This window comes from Bombyx mori, chromosome 18 (genome assembly GCF_030269925.1).
Source record: "Bombyx mori chromosome 18, ASM3026992v2".
NCBI classification, from domain to species: domain Eukaryota; kingdom Metazoa; phylum Arthropoda; class Insecta; order Lepidoptera; family Bombycidae; genus Bombyx; species Bombyx mori.
In genome coordinates, this window is record NC_085124.1 from 2,659,487 (window position 1) to 2,679,728 (window position 20,242).

The window sequence follows — 20,242 nt, forward strand, 5'->3', positions numbered from 1 at the left end:
TCAAGCGTCTATAATTTGTTTGGGATCTAGTCCATCCTAATCCATAGGAGCATTAGCTTAACATTAGATATAGCATTAGGCACGGTGGTCAATAAGGTTAAATTTCCGGCACGTCTTTCTCTTATATTGCATCTTAACGTTGTTACATTTTTTATGTTACGGCTTGCACAATAATTTTTATAAATGACATGACATACCAATATTTCGCAAAGGTTCCATTTTGTCGCCATTTAACTGCCTCGATAATTGTTGTCTAAAATAATCTACAGAGATGTAAATATTTTTTAGCAATGCTTCATAGCCATTCTAGTTTCTTATTTCTGTTATTGAGCTGTAAAAGTGTAGTGTTTATCGCGGGCTTTATTCTCAGGCCTAATAAGAGATAATAACTGATTTTGTTTGTCGCTTGCCCGCCAAATCGACGTGGAGACGGCGCAATACTTTTATTTATAGATCATTTGTTATTGAAAATATCGTTATTGGAAACTGCCAGACATCAAGGTACCGTTAGTTATTTTGGTATCATAAAAATATGAGATGTCAAGGAATATATTTTATAGAAAATTAGAGGTTACTTAGTACTCACCATCAGGTGGGCCGTATGTATGCCTACATATGGGCAATAAAAAAAAAATTTTTTTCTTTTATTTGTTGCAAAGTACGACCACGCATGGCCTTTATTTGTAGTTGTAATCGTAAATACGCATTTTCGTTAGTGTGTACATCCGACGTGGGATCGGTCAGTAGCTCTACATTAGCTACATACAGCCTACATTGACGCGTATACAGATTGGTCACTCACACAACTAAGGGTGGCGCCCAATCGTATTTTGCAACAACTATATCAACATGAGCTAGTATCATATTAATATCTTAACAATGGCACGGAAAAAGTATAATTTTCAGAAGGCACATAATTTGCAATTTTTTTTAAGCAATTGTTCGTTTTGACAACAATATTTAAATAATTTTTATTTTCGCTTTTAGCGATAAGATTGCCTATTGTTCAATCTCCTACGAGATCTCCTAGGGGGCGCGTGGGATTAGATGATCCGCAGAAGTTGAGAGTGGACCGCGGGCCCATGGATAATATTTAGGACCCTAATCCATCGCCCCAAATAAACAATTGGGATCAATTAATTTCAGAAGCAATAATAAAAAAAGTTTATTATTATTGGAAGGGAGTAGAATTTAAATATAGACCGGCCTCTACTCTGTTAGGGTTATCGGGTGTGAATGCACCATTCTTGCACAGCGTATATCAAAGTTTCGCCAGAACTAAGAATACTTAGTAATTTTTTCGGTTTTCGCGTGTGGCAGATATAATTAAAACCAGTTTTACGTTTTAATAGATTACTTTACGATATTTGACAACCAACTAGAAACTTGATATCGACTATGGAGGGTAGAAGTAAGGAGCATCATCTTTTATAGGAGACACGTTTAAAAAATGTCCACATGTCAACAGCAAGTTATTGTTTGGACTTTCAAACTGAGTTTCTCGCCGGATCTTCTCAGTGGGTCGCGTTTCCGATCCGGTGGTAGATTCTGCGAAGCACTGCTTGCTCTTGCTAGGGCCAGTGTTAGCAACACCCCGGTTTGAGCCCCGTGAGCTCACCTACACGTCAAGGCGAAGCTGAAATAGCTTCTCAAGGCTACCAGCATAGGTAGGAGATAAAGTTGGACTCATTGAAATAGCGCATTTGTCGGAAATGAAAATGATTTATGAATATAGCAGTTTTAGACAGAGTGGAGTGTGCTGGTTTGAAAAATTTAATATTTTTCGTGACTTGGGGTAGTTAAAAAATAATTAAAATATAAACTTTTTTTGTCTAATTCATTCTGTATTACGCATATGGTTTATCTCAACTATTAATTTCTATTACTATTTACGTTGAAGCGTATCCTACTCCTAGTTTATGGCGCTGTTTCTAAAATCTTTCCACTTGCTACAGTGGCGCCACCTTAAGTCTCCCTTCCAGCGAATACTTCACACTGAGATAATGCTAATTACTTCTACCGTCCATAATATTGACCGATCACCGGCAGTCAAACCCTTTATTAATTTTTAGACAAACGAAAAAAAATTAAATTATATTTTGTACTGGTAACTCAGTAGGGTGACGAATATATAAATAAAAATTCTTAAGCAGTTGTTTTTTTATTTAGAGTATAATAATATAAATTACATAACATCACTTAGAATACATAAAAATACTATATTCATTAATATTATTTACATATCAAATATTTTAATAAGTGATATAAATTTACTACATATGTAAATGATACATATCATCTACTTGGCGAGGAGATTTACATAGAAGTTCCTACATTATAAGTGTCGGTATAATATGTAGATCAAATCCTTATCCAGAACCTTCCAGAATCCTGAAAGAGACACCTTATCCAGAATCCAGAACCTTAATAACAACAGGGTATGAAGTCGTCTTGGCCTAAAGGATAAGACTATGCCATTACCTAATGAGTCTTTAGATATTAAATATAAGCTGTATAAGGTCGGATGTTCATTTTTTCAACTTTTCAAATAAATTCAAATTTTCAAATAAGTTCAAATTTTGTTCTGTAGTTTAATAAAGACATATCAGGCAACATTCTGTAATATTATATGTCTTTATAAATTTTCCATTTCTTGATTTCAAATTTTTGTCTAGACCAGTGATTCTCAACCTTTGTTTCACCGCGGCACTCTTTTAACGATCGTAAAATTTAACGAGACAAAAGATAAATTGAAAACGCATAAATACGTTATATTAATCAGTAGGCAGCAGCTTGGCTCTGCCTCTGGCATTGCTGAAGTCCATGGGCGACGTTAACCACTCACCATCAAGTGGGCCGTATGCTCGTCTGCCTATAAGGCAAAAAAATATATATATTCATTTTAAAGTGGCGAGGTACAGTCGTTTAGAATCACTGGTCTATAGGGTATCATGATTCTAATAACAAAATCACACTAAACGTTTACATAGTGATTTTTGTGATAAAGATATTTTATATTTTCAATGTCGGAGATAAATATAAACGTCTTCAGTCTACGCGTTTTTTTTTATTATCTTAAAGCAACAATACTGTGACAGCGCGGCGATAAAACCGGATCAAATAATTTAACTAAATAAACTTTCTCGAAGCCGTTCTCATACAAAAACAATATTCTATCCAACAATATTACGCTTTCCACTACTTGGGCCAAACACAGTCTGATTAAATAAAATAAAGTCATTTTTTTCCACTGGCAATCCAAATACAATTGCGTATCTGTGTAGAACGTTTCGGGCAGATTTAGATTTAAATTAAGAATTTTGTCGGCCATCTTGAGGTATTGTTCGAAGGTGTCGCATTTCGAGATGCGTTTCAATTTGCCTTCCTTTAATGTGGTGTTTGGTAAATATTTCTTGATGACAACCTGGGGAGAGAGCGTTAGATTTTATTAAGACATACTTTTTCATATTGTTTGTTTTTATGAAATAAATTAATGGACATGCCACGCACGCCCTATGGCGCTCTCCCTCAGTGCCTCAGGGCAGCCGCTTTGCGAATGAATCTACTACCAGATCGGAATCGCGACCCGCTGAGAGGATCCGGCGAGAAATTCAGTAGGCTGATGTATAGGTTATGTTGTACGTCGAACCTCTTACCAAGTTTTTTACTGGTGGTAGGATCTCTTGTTAGCCGCACGGGTAGGTTCCACCACCCCGCCTATTTCTGCCGTGAAGCAGTAATACGTTTCGGTTTGAAGGGTGGGGCAACCGTTGTAACTACACTGAGACCTTAGAACTTATATCTCAAGGTGGGTGGCGCATTTACGTTGTAGATGTCTGTGGACTCCAGTAACCACTTAACACCAGGTGAGCTCGTCCACCCATCTAAGCAATAAATTAGTAAAAGTGTAGGAAATTTCATACTCCTCCATCCGCGCAATTTTCGTAAAAAGGGCTATAACGTTTTTGCTTCACGTATTAATATATAGATAATAAAATAAAATAATAATTGGACTATTCCGTTACCAAGGTTACGTTATTAGATCACATTCGGAACAAGACCTTCCCTTTTCAGGTAATTCGGTTCACGTCTAAGTTATTACGGCAGCTGTGAGCGTCTGTGAGCGTTAGTGAGCCCGGTATACCTGCAGCATGGCCCGGTGCAGCAGGCTGTGGGCCGGCAGCTGGCGCTGGTGCAGCACGCGGTCCACGGACTGCGCCGCCAGCATGCGCGCGTTGCGACCCAGCCTGTAGCCTGCGCACAATATACACACACATTTAAAGTGAAATAGTTATAATTTTTTTTATTGTATTCATCGGGTTGTCTGATATAAAGCTACGGGTGTTTTTTTTATAATAAACTAGCTGACCCGGCAGACTTCGTAGTGCCTCAATCGATAAATAAAAGACCGAAGCTTTTGTATAAAATAAACCTAAAACAAACCAAAGGCATCCCACCGACGGGGGACACATCAAAGGAAAAACAAAATCGTTATTTTTATTTAATTCCGAGCATTTTCATATTTATCCACCTTTTAAACCTTCTCTGGACTTCCACAAGTAATTCAAGACCAAAATTAGCCAAATCGGTCCAGCCGTTCTCGAGTTTTAGCGAGACTTCTTCTTCTTCTTCTTTGTCGTTTCCTCATTACTGAGGGTCGTGACCACTTTGGCCCAGTTTTTGCACCAGCTTCCTCCAATTTTGCCTGCATTCGGCCTGCTTAATGGCGAGACTAACGAACAGCAATTCATTTTTATATATATAGATAGCAGATAGATAGATAAAGTTTCGTAAATTGTGGTCCGCCAATAAAAATGAAATTTTAAATTGGCCCATTTATTAAAAAGGTTGCTCACCTCTGGTTTAGCTGAAAACCAACCTTGTTCTAATCAGATTCTGAAATTTCAACCATACCTCTCAGATACTCAGACATCGGGAAACCCTGCGTCCTCTCTCCAGTTCCGTACTCCTTCTGGAAAACATCGAAGAGTTCCACGTCTGAGTCCTCGGTGAGGAGGTGGTAACAGCACGGGACCGTGAGGAGGCCTGCTATCTGCGATCGAGCCGTGAAGATACGAAGCGAGTCCGGACCAAGATTCCCACAAGTATGGAGACCTTAGAACAAATATTGACGTTTTCAGTTAGCAGAGGTATTTTCAATTAATTCTCTTTGGACAATATAAAATTTTATATGTTCCGAAGGCATTGCGGCCTAACGGATAAGACGTCCGGTATTTAGGAATGCACCGGGCGTCTTAGGAATAGTTTCTTAGGACAAGAATCGAGCGACTGTGCCGGGTAGATACGGGTAGGGTACCTACCACCCAGCCTATTTTTTTTCCCTACCTAAGCTGATAGCCTTGAGACGCTATATCAGCGTCGCCTTAACTAGTAGGTGAGCTCACGGGGCTGAAACCTGACGACGATGCTAACACGAACCCTAGCAAGAGCAGTGCTTCGCAGAATCTACCACCGGATCGGAAACGCGACCCACTGAGAAGATCCCGTGAGAAACTCAGTGGGCTGTGTCTATGGGTTAATTTACGACGGGTTCGACGAGAACGATGACCGGTGCCTGAGGTACCTAAAAGCACCGTTAGTGGAGCGGGAGGATCCGAAATCACGTGTTTTGGGCAACGTCGACTGCTTTCCATTCTGTCCGCAGGATCGGGACACCCTATTTCTGTTGTGAAACAATAATGCATTTCGGTTTGAAGGGTGGGGCAGCCGTTCTACTGTAGAAACTAATACTTGGAACTAATGTCTCAAGACGGGCGACGGCATTATTGTGGTTGATGTCTACGGGCTCCAGTGGCCACTTAACACCAGGAGAGTCATGAGCTCTTCCAACCATTTTAGAATCAAAAAAGATCCTCTGATAGTTTAATAGTATTTAATGATATTATCAAACATATATTCACCAGTGAGAATAATCCTAGTATCCAAGTCTTTACACTCTGGGAACATCTCTCTGACGACGCCTCCAAGATCAGTGTCTTTGGTTATAAAAGCCTGAGCGAATCTCTGGAGGTCTTTATTGAAGTGAGGCGGTTTCTCTTCGGCTCCGTCGTGTATCCTTTTGGCGATGGCGTGCCATTGTTTCTGTGTAACCGATTTAATTATAAAACCGTTAAGAATCGAAAATACATTACAAAACCACAAATTTATCCGACAAACTAATTTAATTAATCTAGCAGTCAGTGCCGTTTCTTTTCACCATATTCAGATTTTACTATATTTTTAGAAATTCTCACCTTTCAACAGCTTATTAATCTTGCTCACATTAATATGTAACTAAATACTAGGCTGCTTAATAGAAAAACTATTTACGATTTATACTGGTATATGTATTTCATTACTGGTGGTAGGACCTCTTGTGAGTCCGAGCGGGTAGTTACCATCACCCTGCCTATTTCTGCCGTGAAGCAGTAATGCGTTTCGGTTTGAAGGGTGGGGCAGCCGTTGTAACTATACTGAGACCTTAGAACTTATATCTCAAGGTTCTCAAGGTGGGTGGCGCATTTACGTTGTAGATGACTATGGGCTCCAGTAACCACTTAACACCAGGTGGGCTGTGAGCTCGTCCACCCTTCCAAGCAATAAAACAATAATTTTTTTTAAGTTGACTTTTAATTATTCGCAATATATTGTGTACTTACATAGACTTACATAATATGTGTATGTTCATAGTAGGCTTTTATAGTGCTTTGCAAAACGGTCATCACCTTACCACTAATTCATACAAGAGTAACTACTCAAAAGATTTGAGAAAAGCTCAGAGCTTTCTTGTTTTCAAATATACCTTATTTTATTATTCTATATATCTTAAACAAGTACATATAATAAGTTGAACTACAAGAAAAAATAGGTCCATATCACTTAGCACTGTTATATTCACCTGTATAACTTTGACTCTATTTATAGCAGCACTTAGTGTTTTCGGGTCGCAATCCACAGTGAGGCTGGGTATGTGGTACCCGAGCGCTAGGGTCGTCAGCAAGTGTCCCCGGCCTCCCCCCGCCTCCACGCAGCACGTGCCTGATGCCGCCGAGTATACAGACGACACTGCACGTGCCATTGTTTGTACCTGACATGGAGAGTTTTGATTAAGATTGAAGATTATCGTTATATTTTCTTATGACTTTCATAATTATTACAATTTTTGTTTATTGCTTAGATGGGTGGACGAGCTTACAGCCCACCTAGTGTTAAGTGGTTACCGGAATCCATAGACATCTACAACGTAAATGCGCCACCCACCTTGAGATATAAATTCCAAGGTCTCAGTATAGTTACAACGGCTGCCTCGCCCTTCAAACCGAAACGAATTACTGCTTCACGGCAGAAATAGGCAGGACGGTGGTACATATCCGCGCGGATTCACAAGAGGTCCTACCACCAGTAATTAAGCAAATTATAATTTTGCGGGTTTGATTTTTATTACACGATGTTATTCCTTCACGGTGGAAGTCAATCGTGAACATTTGTTGAGTACATATTTCATTAGAAAAATTGGTAATCGCCTGAGATTCGAACACTCGTGCATTGCTCAATTCAAATGCACCGAACGCCTTATCCTTTCGGCCACGACGACTTTAAAACATGGTAATTACATAGTAATCGATTATGATAATTGTAGACAGTATTTAGTTTTTGATGGTGTTAAGGAGTCTTATAAGCCTGATTGAGCGGGATTGATTGCCAACCTATAAATTTCTACTGCAAAGGATTTTCTGTTTTACTTGGGTGTACAGGACTAGTGTACAATATAGTTGATATTTTAACCTTAATCTCATGGAAGATGGTATTCATATTTGTATATAGACTCCAGTCATTAACTCATATCAGGTGGGCTATGAACTTATTATTTACCCATATCATAATAGTACAAAAAATATATATAATTTTGAATCATATCGACGCTTGAAAGGTAAACGTGACTAAGCGACAATGCGTGAACTTTACAGTAGATTAATTTAAAGTAGAAATACCTGAAAAAAATTATACTTTAACGAATCTAGCTGTGGGATTGAAATGATTTTAATAGACCTACAAATATATTTATTTTGCGCTTCGAATATGGTTATTGCCTATTATTTATGTATAAAGCAGTTATTTTTGCTTAGTCACATTTGCCTTTCAAGCGTCGATATTATAATACATCTCAATTTCACAAATATAGAATAAGAAAAACAATGACTTACTTCATAACTCTTCTTGTTATTCATAAATTCTTTAACCTTGATCTCTGGCTGCAGTTCCCCGCCCCATGACTTGATCCTTTCATTCAACTGTTCAACTGACAAACAATAGTCATTATTGACTTCCAAATAATGTTTTCTGGCCTCCGTTATCCATTTTCTCAATTCAGTCGGTTCTGTAATTCGGTGTTGATTGTTTTTATTACGCTTTAATTAGCTTCAGATGTAACGGAATCTTTAAACATGATTTTGACCCCGTTCAAAACGTCGGATTAAATTTAAATTTGGTATACTTATTAAGGACCGATGACAATTCAATATTAAAAAAAAAATGAAAAAAATATATAAAAAAAATTGAAATTCAACTAAAAAATAAATAATAGTTTAAAAAAACGCTTTTTTACAATAAAATCATTTTTTCTTACACTATTTTTAATTCAAATTTATAAAATTTATTTTCTATTTTTTAGTTGGATTTTCTATAAAAGTGTATTTTGTTAGTTTTTGAAAACTATTATTTATTTAATATAATGAGTTTATTTTAAAATATAATAGTTATAGAAATGTATTTAGTGGCTGTATTGAATAATTATTTAACTTACCATTGCCTTTATAGCTGTTAGTAGCATTCCAAAACTGCTCCAGTGACTCATTCAAATCCAGCTGATCGAGATATTCTTTTAAATTATTTGGCAAGTATGTATTCCAGTGGTCATTTGTTAGGAATTCTACCATATGACAGTTGACCAGTGGCAAATATGGTGCAAGGTAGTTGATTATGGAATCTATATTGTGACATAGACTACGAATTGTTGTTTTCATTGAATCTGGATCAATTAAATTGGTATGGAATTATGTAGGTTCTTTAAACTGTTAAAATTAAGGTTCAAATCGATAAACTTATAGACATTCATGACTTTTAATGTAGTAAATAGTAAATATAAAAATTATTACACTTTTTAATTATTTCAGAGATGGATAAATGAGCTCACAGCCTATCTGGTATAAAATAGTTATCAGAACGCATTAGATGACACATTATGAATACCACCACCCACGTAGAGTCATAAGGGAGAAAACACTTAATTGTTACTGCCTTCAAACCAGAACAATAATGACTATTTTGTGGCAGAAATAGACAGGATGATCATATCTACCTAAGGAAAAAAAAAATTTGAAACAGTAAGAAAATGTGGGTTAGTGAGAGCAGATTCTCTGGTGAATTTTTAGGCTTGAGCATTAAGTAATAACCTTTAAGGACATGTATGGTAACATATAGGATGTTGAGATAAGGTTTACTCCCCATTAATTCTAGATCAATGCAAAATATATTTAGTAATTATCCTGTATAATTTGCAACAATCTGAAACTACTAAACATTATTGTTTTCCTTAAAGGAAGACTATAGCTCCTCAAATACTTTTTATTCTTATAAAATATAAGTATCAAATCTATCGGAGTTAAAATTATATTTCTATAAGAAGGTAACTCACCTTTTCTTTTAGAATGAGACTCCTGCATCATATGGATTGTTTGAAGGTATCTTTAACAAAGCACAAGCCTTCTTATATTGTGCTCTAACTGCATCGGCCATACCTAGTATGTCATGGTCTTCAGAATTATTAGGAGGAAAAGTATCTATTAGTTCTTTAACTTTGAGCAGCTGGGCTATTATTTTTTCTGATAATTTTGCGTCTGATGTTTCATTTAGTTCAAGGCATTCATTTACTGTGCTCCAGTAGAAACCTAAAGAAATTTGAATAGTGGTATATTTTTAGTAAGAACCCTTTTTTACTGTCATAGAAATGTCACTCACCTAGCTCACGACCCAGTTCAGCACCCCGATGATAGCCCAAGTGATAACCCTCTATGTTACCAGCTTCTATGCCTGCTCTGAACCCTTCATCATAGCTAGACTTGCTCTCTTTTTCTTCACCAAGCACTATGTCATCTAATACGTCATTAAAATCCTTACTTACAGCCATTAGTAGACATAGTTTAGCAACGTTCTGGTGGTCGCCGTTTTCGATTTTTGTTTCAGGTTAGGTTATATACGTTTTAAACTTATACTATCAGTGTGCATCTAACAAATTTTTTGTTTTTAAATTGAACAGTTCTGACGATTTTTTATTCTGCGTAATCTTAGTTTAGTATTTCGATACAAGTTTTTTACCCATATTTACCGACAGACCGGACAATTTGTAAAAACATTTTTTTTTGGTACAATTTTTCCTTGTTAGGAAAGACAAGGGGATCTAAGCCCATATAGCCTTGTCTGTTCTAACTAAGTGTACAATTATCTATGATTTGATTGATTTGTAATGTTAGTTGACCTAAAGGTCTCTGTCACCAGGTCATTAAAAAAAATACTAACAATCACGCCACGTTATGACGTAGTCCCGTGGTAAGTTCGTAAAGAACTTGTGTTACATGTACTAGATAACGGAAATAAATGTAAGATTTTTATTATACACATACATATATTTAATATACATCGATAACCCTGGAAAAGACATTTTTTATACAAATATCTTCCCTTGGCGGGATTCGAACCCTTTTTATTTATTTTTATTGCTTAAGAGAGTGGACGAGCTCACGGCCCACCTAATGTTAAGTAGTTATTAGAGCCCATAGATATCTACAACGTAAATGCCACAACCCACCTTGAGATATGAGTTCTAAGGTCTCAGTACAGTTATAACGTCTGCGCCACCCTTCAAACCGAAACGCATTCACTTCACGGCAGAAATAGGCAGCGTAGTGGTACCTACCCGTGCTGACTCAAGACAATCTACCACCAGCGATTACGCAAATTATAATTTTGCGGGTTTGATTTTTATTACACAATGTTATTCCTTCACCATGGAAGTCAATCGTGAACATTTGTTAAGTACGTATATCATTAGAAAAAATGGTACCTTGCCTTCGGGATTCGAATACCGATGCATCGCTCAACATGAATGCACCGGACGTCTTATCCTTTAGACCACGACGACTTTAAGCTCCAACTTTTTACTGAGACTTTTTCAATGGACTTTTTGGAGGATCCCGAGAAGCTACGTCCAGCAGCTTTATTTCATTTTCTTAGTGTTGGGCTGGCTGACAACTTATTTTTAAAATTTTAGTAGAGTTCAGGTTTTCGATAAATAAATTATATATAATGATAGCTATAGAGTAATAAAATAGACTTCTTTGCCTTATAATTTAAAAAAGCACAACTGTTAAATGACAATTGACAATTTGTGACATTCACAATATTGAATCAAAATTGTTCAGAATCATAGAATTAATCAGAATTATTGATGGCTTAACCTTTAGGTGTATTATCTATGGGCTTGATATTGATCGTCCCTAAACTACTTCATCATTGTAACTCGTCTTATAACCATTAATCATAATAAATTTCCATATACTCATACCGTGATAAGCTTACCGTCAAAACCCAACTAAAACTTCTTTCAAAAATTTAAAAATTTTCAAAGAAAAATGAGTAAAAATTTAACACTTGACGAGGTCAAGAAACATAAAGACGAAAAGAGCGTGTGGATAATCATTCATAATGATGTTTACGACGTGACTAAGTTTTTGGAGGAGGTAAGGAGGTTTTTTTTTGTTATTGCTTGGTTGCTTGTTAGAAGTTATCGGCGAGGTTACGTTAAACCTTGTGTCGAAGCTGTTTTCGGAGATATTGTTTTCCCTATTTCGCTAATGGCCTAAAGAGCTATTCCAGATACGCCCTGGCTGGTAGGTGAGCTCACGGTCTCAACCTGAAAGAGTTTGTTAACACAGGACCTGGCTAATACAGTGTTTCGCTACCTTCTATCACCGGATCGGAATCCCGACCCACTGAAAAGATCCGAAACTCAGTCAGTTTTGTCTGTGGGCTAATTTGCAGGTCGAACTCTTCGTCGTAATTGATTACTTTGGCTATGAACAGAGATCATTAACATTACCACTACTCACCATCATAGTTAGAAATATTTTATAACAGCTATTACATCACTCAAATAATTGCTCGTAAGTTATGCTGGTACTTTAAACCCATCAGTAATTAAGAATCACATATCTAAATTCTAAGATACAAGCCATAACTATCATATTCTTTGCCATGGAAATAGGTAGATTAGTAATACATACTTGATGTGGGTAGTACTGAAAGTAATTATTCCGATTTATGAATATGTATATCAAATTTAAAATTGTGATGACACACATAGGACCCATTTTCTACTTATCATAGAGGACTAGTGTTAGTCCTTCTTAAATCCCATTTTAAGTAAATAATATGATATATCACTAGAAGTGCCCTACAAGTCTTTCCTGACTGACTTCTGACTGACTTCTTTAGGCAGTGGATGTTTTTAATATAACCATAATAAGTCCCTAAATAGCCTAATCTCGCTCAACTTCACTTGTTAGGGGGAACAGTGATTGTCTGATTATATTATATTTGTTAATGTTATAAAAGTGTCAACATTTCTGTTATGGACTTAAATACTGGAACAATAACAAAGAATTGTTAGAAATGATTTTGTTTCAATTGTTTTCTGAAACTAAAGAGTTTAAATGTTTATAGCATCCAGGTGGAGCTGATTCATTGTTAGAAGTGGCAGGGAAGGATGGAACCCAGGCTTTTGAAGACGTGGGACATAGTGATGATGCTCGGTATATATTTTTTTGTATAATTTTTAATTTTTTAAATTATATTTAATTTTGAAACATTTTTTAGTATAGATTATTCCATTTAGTAGATGGATATTAGGTACTGCTATGAATCCTACTTCTTGCTATTAAAAAATAATAATCTTATTTTCAGAGAGTTGTTGAAGAAATACAAAATTGGAACGTTGCCTCCAGGTGAAAGATGCAAAATCATCACAGATTGGTAAGTGTGTATATTTATTTTGTAATAATTTGCAGCACTCATTTACAATTGAGATGACTGCTATTTTGTGATCATTATTTCATTATGATTACAATATTCATGTATGGTTGTTATGGCTGTCTCTGGTTGTCATTGCCTAAAAAAAATTCAAATAAAATATGGTCAATTACAATCAAATAATTTCTTATATTTATTCAGATAACAAATGATCATTTATTTCAATTTAAAGGGCACCAATACCTACTTGATGAACGTCAAACCACATTAGGTGTAACACTGTTTCGAATAAAATCTATTCCTAAGAACAGCCATCGAAACAAAGTCAAAGAGATAATGCTCTATTGCTTTATGCTCTATAATATTTATGCTCTATTATTCATTTTTTTTTTTTTAAATGAGGCACACAATGCGCCTTACCATTGAAAATCGTTGAAAATCTGTTATTTTGCTAAAATTCGAGTTTCATCTTGACAATCATCATAGACGGCTACTATTGGCAGAACAGTCGCGGTCAATTTGTGTTTATTAAAGCCTTGATAGATGTTCTCCATAATTCGCGAACTGAGGCTTGGGTACGCACTGGTTAAGTGGGGTTTTGGTAAGGATTTTCATTTGTCTGCTTAGTGCGAGTTTTCTAACGTTCTCGATAGCGTAAAAGTTAACCCAATTTTTTACGCAGTTGGCACAGCGCCCCTAGCGGCAAACGTAGGCAAACGATCCTATTCCATACAAATATGAGCTAACTTTTACGCTATCGTGAACGTTAAAAAACTCGCACTAAACACACAGATCAGTCCAGCGCATGGGGCTTTGTTCACGAGATCTTTTGCCATTGTCCCAACTCTGAACAACAAGTTTCTCGATAGACTCAGCTGGCGTAGTGTATCTTAACAATAAGAAGATTTTAAGTTAAATAAGTCTTATCTCCTCAAGTTACGTTTTTATATCAAATGGGTACAACGAAAAAACGGATTTTTTTTTAAAAGCTATCTATAACTCGTAAAGATAACCTGTGCCAAAAACAAACTTTATTGATATTTATTCATTCAAAAGTTCATATTGTTGTTATAATACATGATAACGAACGTTGACATGTCTAGTATGAATACCGCTTATCTCCACTATCTCCACTTATACATATTACCTTGACTTTATTTTTATATAAATTTTTTTTTGGTTCTTCTAATTTGGCTCTTATAACTGCCGTCAATAAAGTCTCTTTTTCCACGTTATCGTATACTTATGAATTTCAAAATATGTATTTACATAATAAAATCTTTTACTATTCACGTTTAAGACACGGGCAGTGATTAGATAATTTTTTATTTGCAGTTGCAAAACGAGAGCTGCTAGATCTTCAAGGTTAATATTTTTTGTTGCCGTTTCTTATATTGTTCAATGGTCATGTTACAAATAGCTACTCATTATGTCATTGAACTTTGATTTGTTTTCCTTAAAAAACACCGTCGAACGTGTTAGTGACCATGTCTTCGTAATAACTTTTAGTCGTAAATAAGTGAGTCGATAATAAAACATTTTCCCGTGGGAATTAGGTGTTTTTTGTGGATAAAAGGTAGCCTATGTCACCTTCCTGACTAAAAAAAACGAATTAAATTTCTTTAATTGATGAAATAATTTTCATTTTTTTTTCCAAAAGTGCCAAATTTATAATTCACAAATAATAGATGAATTGAATTTCTTGAATTATCAATTATACTGAAAATTATTAATTAATAGAATTAATTAATTTTATTCTGAACAATATTCTGAAAGACTAAAAAAATGTTTTATCACTTTCAAAATTTTGCCGCCCTAAAAAAGTTGCGGCCCTGGGCACTAGCCCCGACTGCCCTTAGTGTAAATCCACCATTGTGGATCGTGTACCAGTTTGGCAATTGAAAAAAAAAATCTTGTGAATATAACTATAAAAATATAAGCCTAATATTGGAAGTCTTCTTTGGTATTCTAGTACAGATCGTAATTTGTCGAAACTAGATTGTAATGGGATTGTTATTCTATACAGTTCAAGAAACTCAAGTGAAAAATCATGGCGGACCTACGACGGATCCCCGGCGAGGTTGAACAATTCATTATATTTAACAATTAAATTAATAAGAGAGAAGAAATGTTCCAAAGCGAAACTTCATGTAAACTAGAAATTATTTGTTTCATTATAAACGTGTTCGCCAATAATTCGACCGTAATTACAATAAAAAAATTAAATTCATTTTATGTTATGTTATGAGTTATACAAAATGTTCGCTTTGTAATCGATTTTATTTTCCTTAGAGAAACTAGTATGGGTGCATCTATACGAATATATAAATCTACAGTGGTTTTTACGGATGTTCCGTTATAACGGCCGTCTGGTGTAGTGGTAAGTGACATGGTCACTACACAAGGGGGTCTCGGGTTCGAATCCCGCCAAGGGAAGATATTTGTATGATAAATATGATATGGTCACTACACAAGGGGGTCGCGGGTTCGAATCCCGCCAAGGGAAGATATTTGTATGATAAATATAAATGTCTTTTCCAGGGTTATGGATGTATATTAAATATATGTATGTGTATAATAAAAATCTTACATTTATTTCCGTTATCTGGTACCTGTAACACAAGTTCTTTACGAACTTATCACGGGACCAGTTAACGTGGTGTGATTGTTTAAAGAAAAAAAAAAAAAAAAAAAAACCTATTAAACCATGCATCCTATTGACTTGAAACTTGGTATCCATGTAGAAAATACATGTACTTAATGGATAGGTTAATATTTATATAAGTGTTGGACTCCCTAATAATAATGACAATACATAATAATGTTAATCTTAATGCCCAGCGAAGCGGGCGAGTACGGTTAGTTTTGAAATAAAAATGGCAAATATAGAAATAATCGAGGATAAATCAAAAACGATCAGCTGGTCCCAAAATTAGTTTCCTTAGTCTAAGAACTGGAGACTGATGCACATAATATTTATATACGTTTTAGTATATACATATTATAAGATATTAAACGCTCACTTATGTAGCAGTCGAAGGATGCCTTGTAAATCTGAATACAAACCTCCGACGAGTCCAAGAGTCGACAGAAGGATTTCGACTATTGTAGTGCCCAGAGAAAGGTTAATATTTTAATTTTCAATCTTCAATTCATTATTTTAATTTAAAATAAATTACTAACAACTGAAATGATAGTTTTTGATATATTTTGTGGAGGATTTGGTCAATAGTAACTCAATACTGTTATACAGATTTATATGTATAATAAAATTAATACCTTCATTTTACATATCGTGACCAAAACAAAAGAGATAGACGATGTGTGTACTGTTCGAATTGTTATCCCATTCTCACGGATCGTTTGGAACCTCTGGATCTGCGGAGGAACTTCAGTTCTCTGTGTATTTTGTACCGTATTTTTCATGCGGAGTGCTCTGAGGAATTGTTTAAGATGATTCCATCATCTCGCTTTTACCATCACACCGCCAGCCACCGGAGTAGAGTTCATCCACACTACCTTGAGCCACTGCGTTCATCCACAGTGCGTTTCCAGAAATATTTTTTGCCACGTACCATCCGGCTTTGGAATGAGCGGTGTTTCCCGAGCGCTATGACATGTCCTGCTTCAAACGAGGCTTTCATTAAAATATTTCCTTTCGTTTACTTTTATATTAATGATTTACTTAATTGATTTTCAAGGTGTGGAAGATCACCGCCTTGCCCGCCACCAAGAAGGTTTTGACTGTTTTTTTTTTTGTATTTTTATCGTTTTTTTTTCTTGTAGAACTCTTCAGTATCTATGACTATGGTAGCTATTGAGTACCAGTACTCTTAAAGATCATAGTAGACATAAATTTTAACTTTGAAATCACTGTATCTAGTCATATTTCGTTTTTTTTGTTTTTTTATTTTTTTTATTGCTTAGATGGGTGGACGAGCTCACAGCCCACCTGATATTAAGTGCTTACTCCAGTAAGTCTATGGGCTCCAGCCCATAGACATCTACAACGTAAATGCACCACCCACCTTGAGATATAAGTTCTAAGGTCTCAGTATAGTTACAACGGCTGCCCCGCCCTTCAAACCGAAACGCATTACTGCTTCACGGCAGAAATAGGCGGGGCGGTGGTACCTACCCGTGCGGACTCACAAGAGGTCCTACCACCAGTCGTTATAAGCATTGTATTAAAAATAATTGATTAGTTAGAAATATTGATTCGTTTTAGTTGAAAATAAAAAAAAGTTTTCCCATAGTACGCAGTTTATCATAATACCCATGATATAGATTCCAACTACCCTCATTAAGTCGTTTTAGCTTAAATACCTTTTTTTATATACCAAAAAAACGCATAGTATAAGAGTTCTGAGGAAATACGCATCTAGTGCAGACTTTTTGGCGGGAAAGCGAGGAGGGAAGTTGTGTGATTTGTTTTGTTCTGTCTATTTAGTGTTTCTTCGGGTTTAAATGTGTAATAATGGTGGTTTATCAACTGTTTAGTATCTGTGAAAGTGCACAAATGTGGGAAAATAAAAGAAAGCCGCTGGACGTAACCTCTTGGGATCCCCCAAAAAGTCAACTGAAAAAGTTTCAGTTGACTTTTCCACCATTTTACTGAGATTATATTTCATCCCATATCATCTCATCTCATCATTCATTTCAAACCGCTGGACGTAACTTCTTGGGATTGACCTAAAGGTCTTAGTTACCAGGTCATAATATCCCTTAAAAAAAAGAAGCATCTAGTACATGCTAACGCATGATTTCCACTGAGGGAACAGCATTGTTTAATAAAAAGAAAATCTCGCATTTTTTTGTAATTATTAGCAGTATTGTTAAGCCCGTAATAGCTCTGCCTATTTCTGCCTTGAAGGATGTCTGGTCTGGAGTGAGGTTCAGCCGTTGCGTATTGCAATAGAGAATTTGATCTCATGCCCCGGAGTGGGTGACGTTATTTGCTTTGTAACGTTCACGACCTCTGGTACCACCTGGACACCAGTTTGGGTCGCCCATAAATGCATCAAAGAAAAAAAAACATGTGTGCAATTCACACGTGGTAGAAGTGAAACCTTCCAAAATTAAAATACAATTATCCTAAACGTCTTAAGTATATGTAAAATTTTGTCATTAGTAAATAATTGTAAGGTAGCGCCCTCTGTGAATTGATATTTTAATTTCACGTATAATCCTAAATTAAAATTCACTACAAGAGCTTTCATACACACGTTAGTATTAAAAAATCTCACAGATGGCGCTGTATTAAATAGTATGTATATTTCTGTCTCATTCTTTGCTGGCTTCATCCTACACATTGTTGTATTTGTGTCTCTTACCTGTCGTTTTTTCCGTTGCATCCGGTTTGAAATCACAACGATTCTAAAGAAGTTTTCACTTCAAAAAGTATCCCTAAAATTGCAGTTATCTTTATAGGCTTTTGAAAGTGAAACGTGAGCGAATTATACGTATTACCAAAATTTATGTTAAGTTTCATTAGTAAAATAAAATCATTATTTTCATTTGATTTAGAAAACTTGGGTGATTACGAAATGTTGAGCGCGCGTATATCTTGAAACCTAACGAGCATATTTCTTGTTACAGTTCGAAATTGAAATGGGCAGTGGTGGCGCTGGCTGGAGCCTTGCTCATAGGGATCGTCCTCAAGAAATATCTCAACTAATTAAACTGTAAGCGGAACACATTTTACGCGAATCCGATCGATTTAAAATCGGATTATCAAGATGTTAATGAATACGGAACGATATTAGAACGTTTTGAAATATTGCTATGTGGTTTTCGAAATGTTTTATTCAATATGTAAGGGCGCTCGTGGGTCAGGCTTGGGTGGTTGGGGGGTGAGGTCGCGGCACCCGGGCTGGACGCGTACCACTGTGTTATCAGTTTTACTGAAAATCATATGTACGTAACATCGAGTGTGTTCACGAGCGCTCACGGTTGGCAGCCTGTTGACATTGTTGATTGCGCGGGTGACGTTCGGGATTTGACAGTTCAACAGTGTGCCAACTTAAAGAAAAAAAATCATATTCCTTAAAGGTAACTTGCTTTGTAGTCTTCGTGTTATCTGAAATTTTGTTTTTAACGCATACACAGTTGAGGTGTTTAATGTTTAATGAATTTTATTGCAAATAAATTTGTTCATTGCTGCTGATATTTCTGTCAGTTTAAAGTTTTTGAATATGATTAAATACGGTTGAATCACCCAAATCATTACCAACTGTAACGAAAAGCATACTTTTACATTCGGTTGGGTTATAATTGCTTTGCTGGGAGACTTGTAGATGATAATAGAAAAATCAACCAACACGATATTGTATTATGAAATGTAAATAAATGAACATAAGCAGTTAAAATTTTCATTACTTCAGTAATCAAGACAAATTTTGCCTTAAAATAAAATTCAGATAACAATTTAATTGCCTTGAAATTATGTCTTTGGAACAATCTAGAACGGTCACCTAATAAAGAGAATGTTTCTTAGCGTATCAGAATTTTTGTGTCTAAATTTTCAAGTATCAAAATCAATCGGATAACAATGTTTAATTTGTTTAAAATTTTTAATGAAACAATTTTATAAATCGAATTTATAAAATTGTTATGTACGTGTATACAATACAAGCCCGTCACGAAAATATTTAGCATTAGTGAAACCGGTTCTTTCAAAATACCCGGTGATTTAATTTTAGATCGTAATGTTGGTGCTACGTTTTTCTTGTATATTTTGCACAATTATGTTTATGTTGGTAGTTGTTTACGCAATCCCGATTGTTGTGACGTATGTATGTAATTTAGATGTTCTATTTTGAATGTGGCAATAAATTATAATTTATTGTGATTCGTTTTTTTTTCTTTCCACATCGTATCGCGTAATTCTAACTATTTTGACGCAAAAAGAGTATTACCATTTTTTTTATGGTAGTGTAAGTTTCTTCGGCACTAAAAGAAGACTAAAGTTATTGTGCCAGCTCACGTCAATGCTAAGTCAGTCCATCGGAGTCCAGCACGCCACTCGGACACATACACAATAAATAATTATTCGTGATACTACTTTCCTTTTAGACTTACCCACTCGATACTCCGCACATAGAATATATTATTATAAAGGATATCCTATACCAGTGATTCTGAACCTTTTTTTTGTTGC

At 35.7% G+C, this 20,242-nt stretch overlaps 3 protein-coding genes across 5 annotated transcripts; 1 reads left to right on the forward strand and 2 right to left on the reverse strand.

Moving 5' to 3' along the window:
• Positions 1–2,142: 2,142 nt before the first annotated feature.
• On the reverse strand, positions 2,143–9,836 carry LOC101743405 (probable methyltransferase-like protein 25). Its single transcript, XM_012692214.3, has 8 exons — positions 9,695–9,836; positions 8,804–9,028; positions 8,205–8,377; positions 6,899–7,087; positions 5,922–6,102; positions 4,915–5,115; positions 4,145–4,254; positions 2,143–3,424 (listed from the first exon to the last, which is right to left on the reverse strand). Exons 1-8 carry the CDS (start codon positions 9,723–9,725, stop codon positions 3,071–3,073), a joined length of 1,464 nt encoding a protein of 487 aa, XP_012547668.1. The 5' UTR covers positions 9,726–9,836; the 3' UTR covers positions 2,143–3,070.
• LOC134200542 (protein LTO1 homolog) lies at positions 9,696–10,481 on the reverse strand. Its single transcript, XM_062673592.1, has 2 exons — positions 10,018–10,481; positions 9,696–9,947 (listed from the first exon to the last, which is right to left on the reverse strand). The coding sequence occupies exons 1-2, from the start codon at positions 10,184–10,186 to the stop codon at positions 9,703–9,705; spliced, it is 414 nt and encodes a 137-aa protein (XP_062529576.1). The 5' UTR covers positions 10,187–10,481; the 3' UTR covers positions 9,696–9,702.
• A 944-nt stretch (positions 10,482–11,425) lies between these two features.
• On the forward strand, positions 11,426–19,933 carry LOC101743544 (cytochrome b5). Of its 3 annotated transcripts, none has more exons than XM_021349324.3 (8): positions 11,426–11,795; positions 12,778–12,866; positions 13,018–13,086; positions 14,419–14,448; positions 15,110–15,163; positions 16,115–16,207; positions 16,785–16,820; positions 18,682–19,933. In XM_021349324.3, the coding sequence occupies exons 1-8, from the start codon at positions 11,688–11,690 to the stop codon at positions 18,758–18,760; spliced, it is 558 nt and encodes a 185-aa protein (XP_021204999.1). In that variant the 5' UTR covers positions 11,426–11,687; the 3' UTR covers positions 18,761–19,933. The 3 variants fall into 3 exon arrangements, with proteins under 3 accessions (XP_021204999.1, XP_021205000.1, XP_021205002.1); XM_021349325.2 differs by having other exon boundaries at positions 16,118–16,207; XM_021349327.3 differs by lacking the exons at positions 16,115–16,207; positions 16,785–16,820 and having other exon boundaries at positions 11,429–11,795.
• Positions 19,934–20,242: the final 309 nt, after the last annotated feature.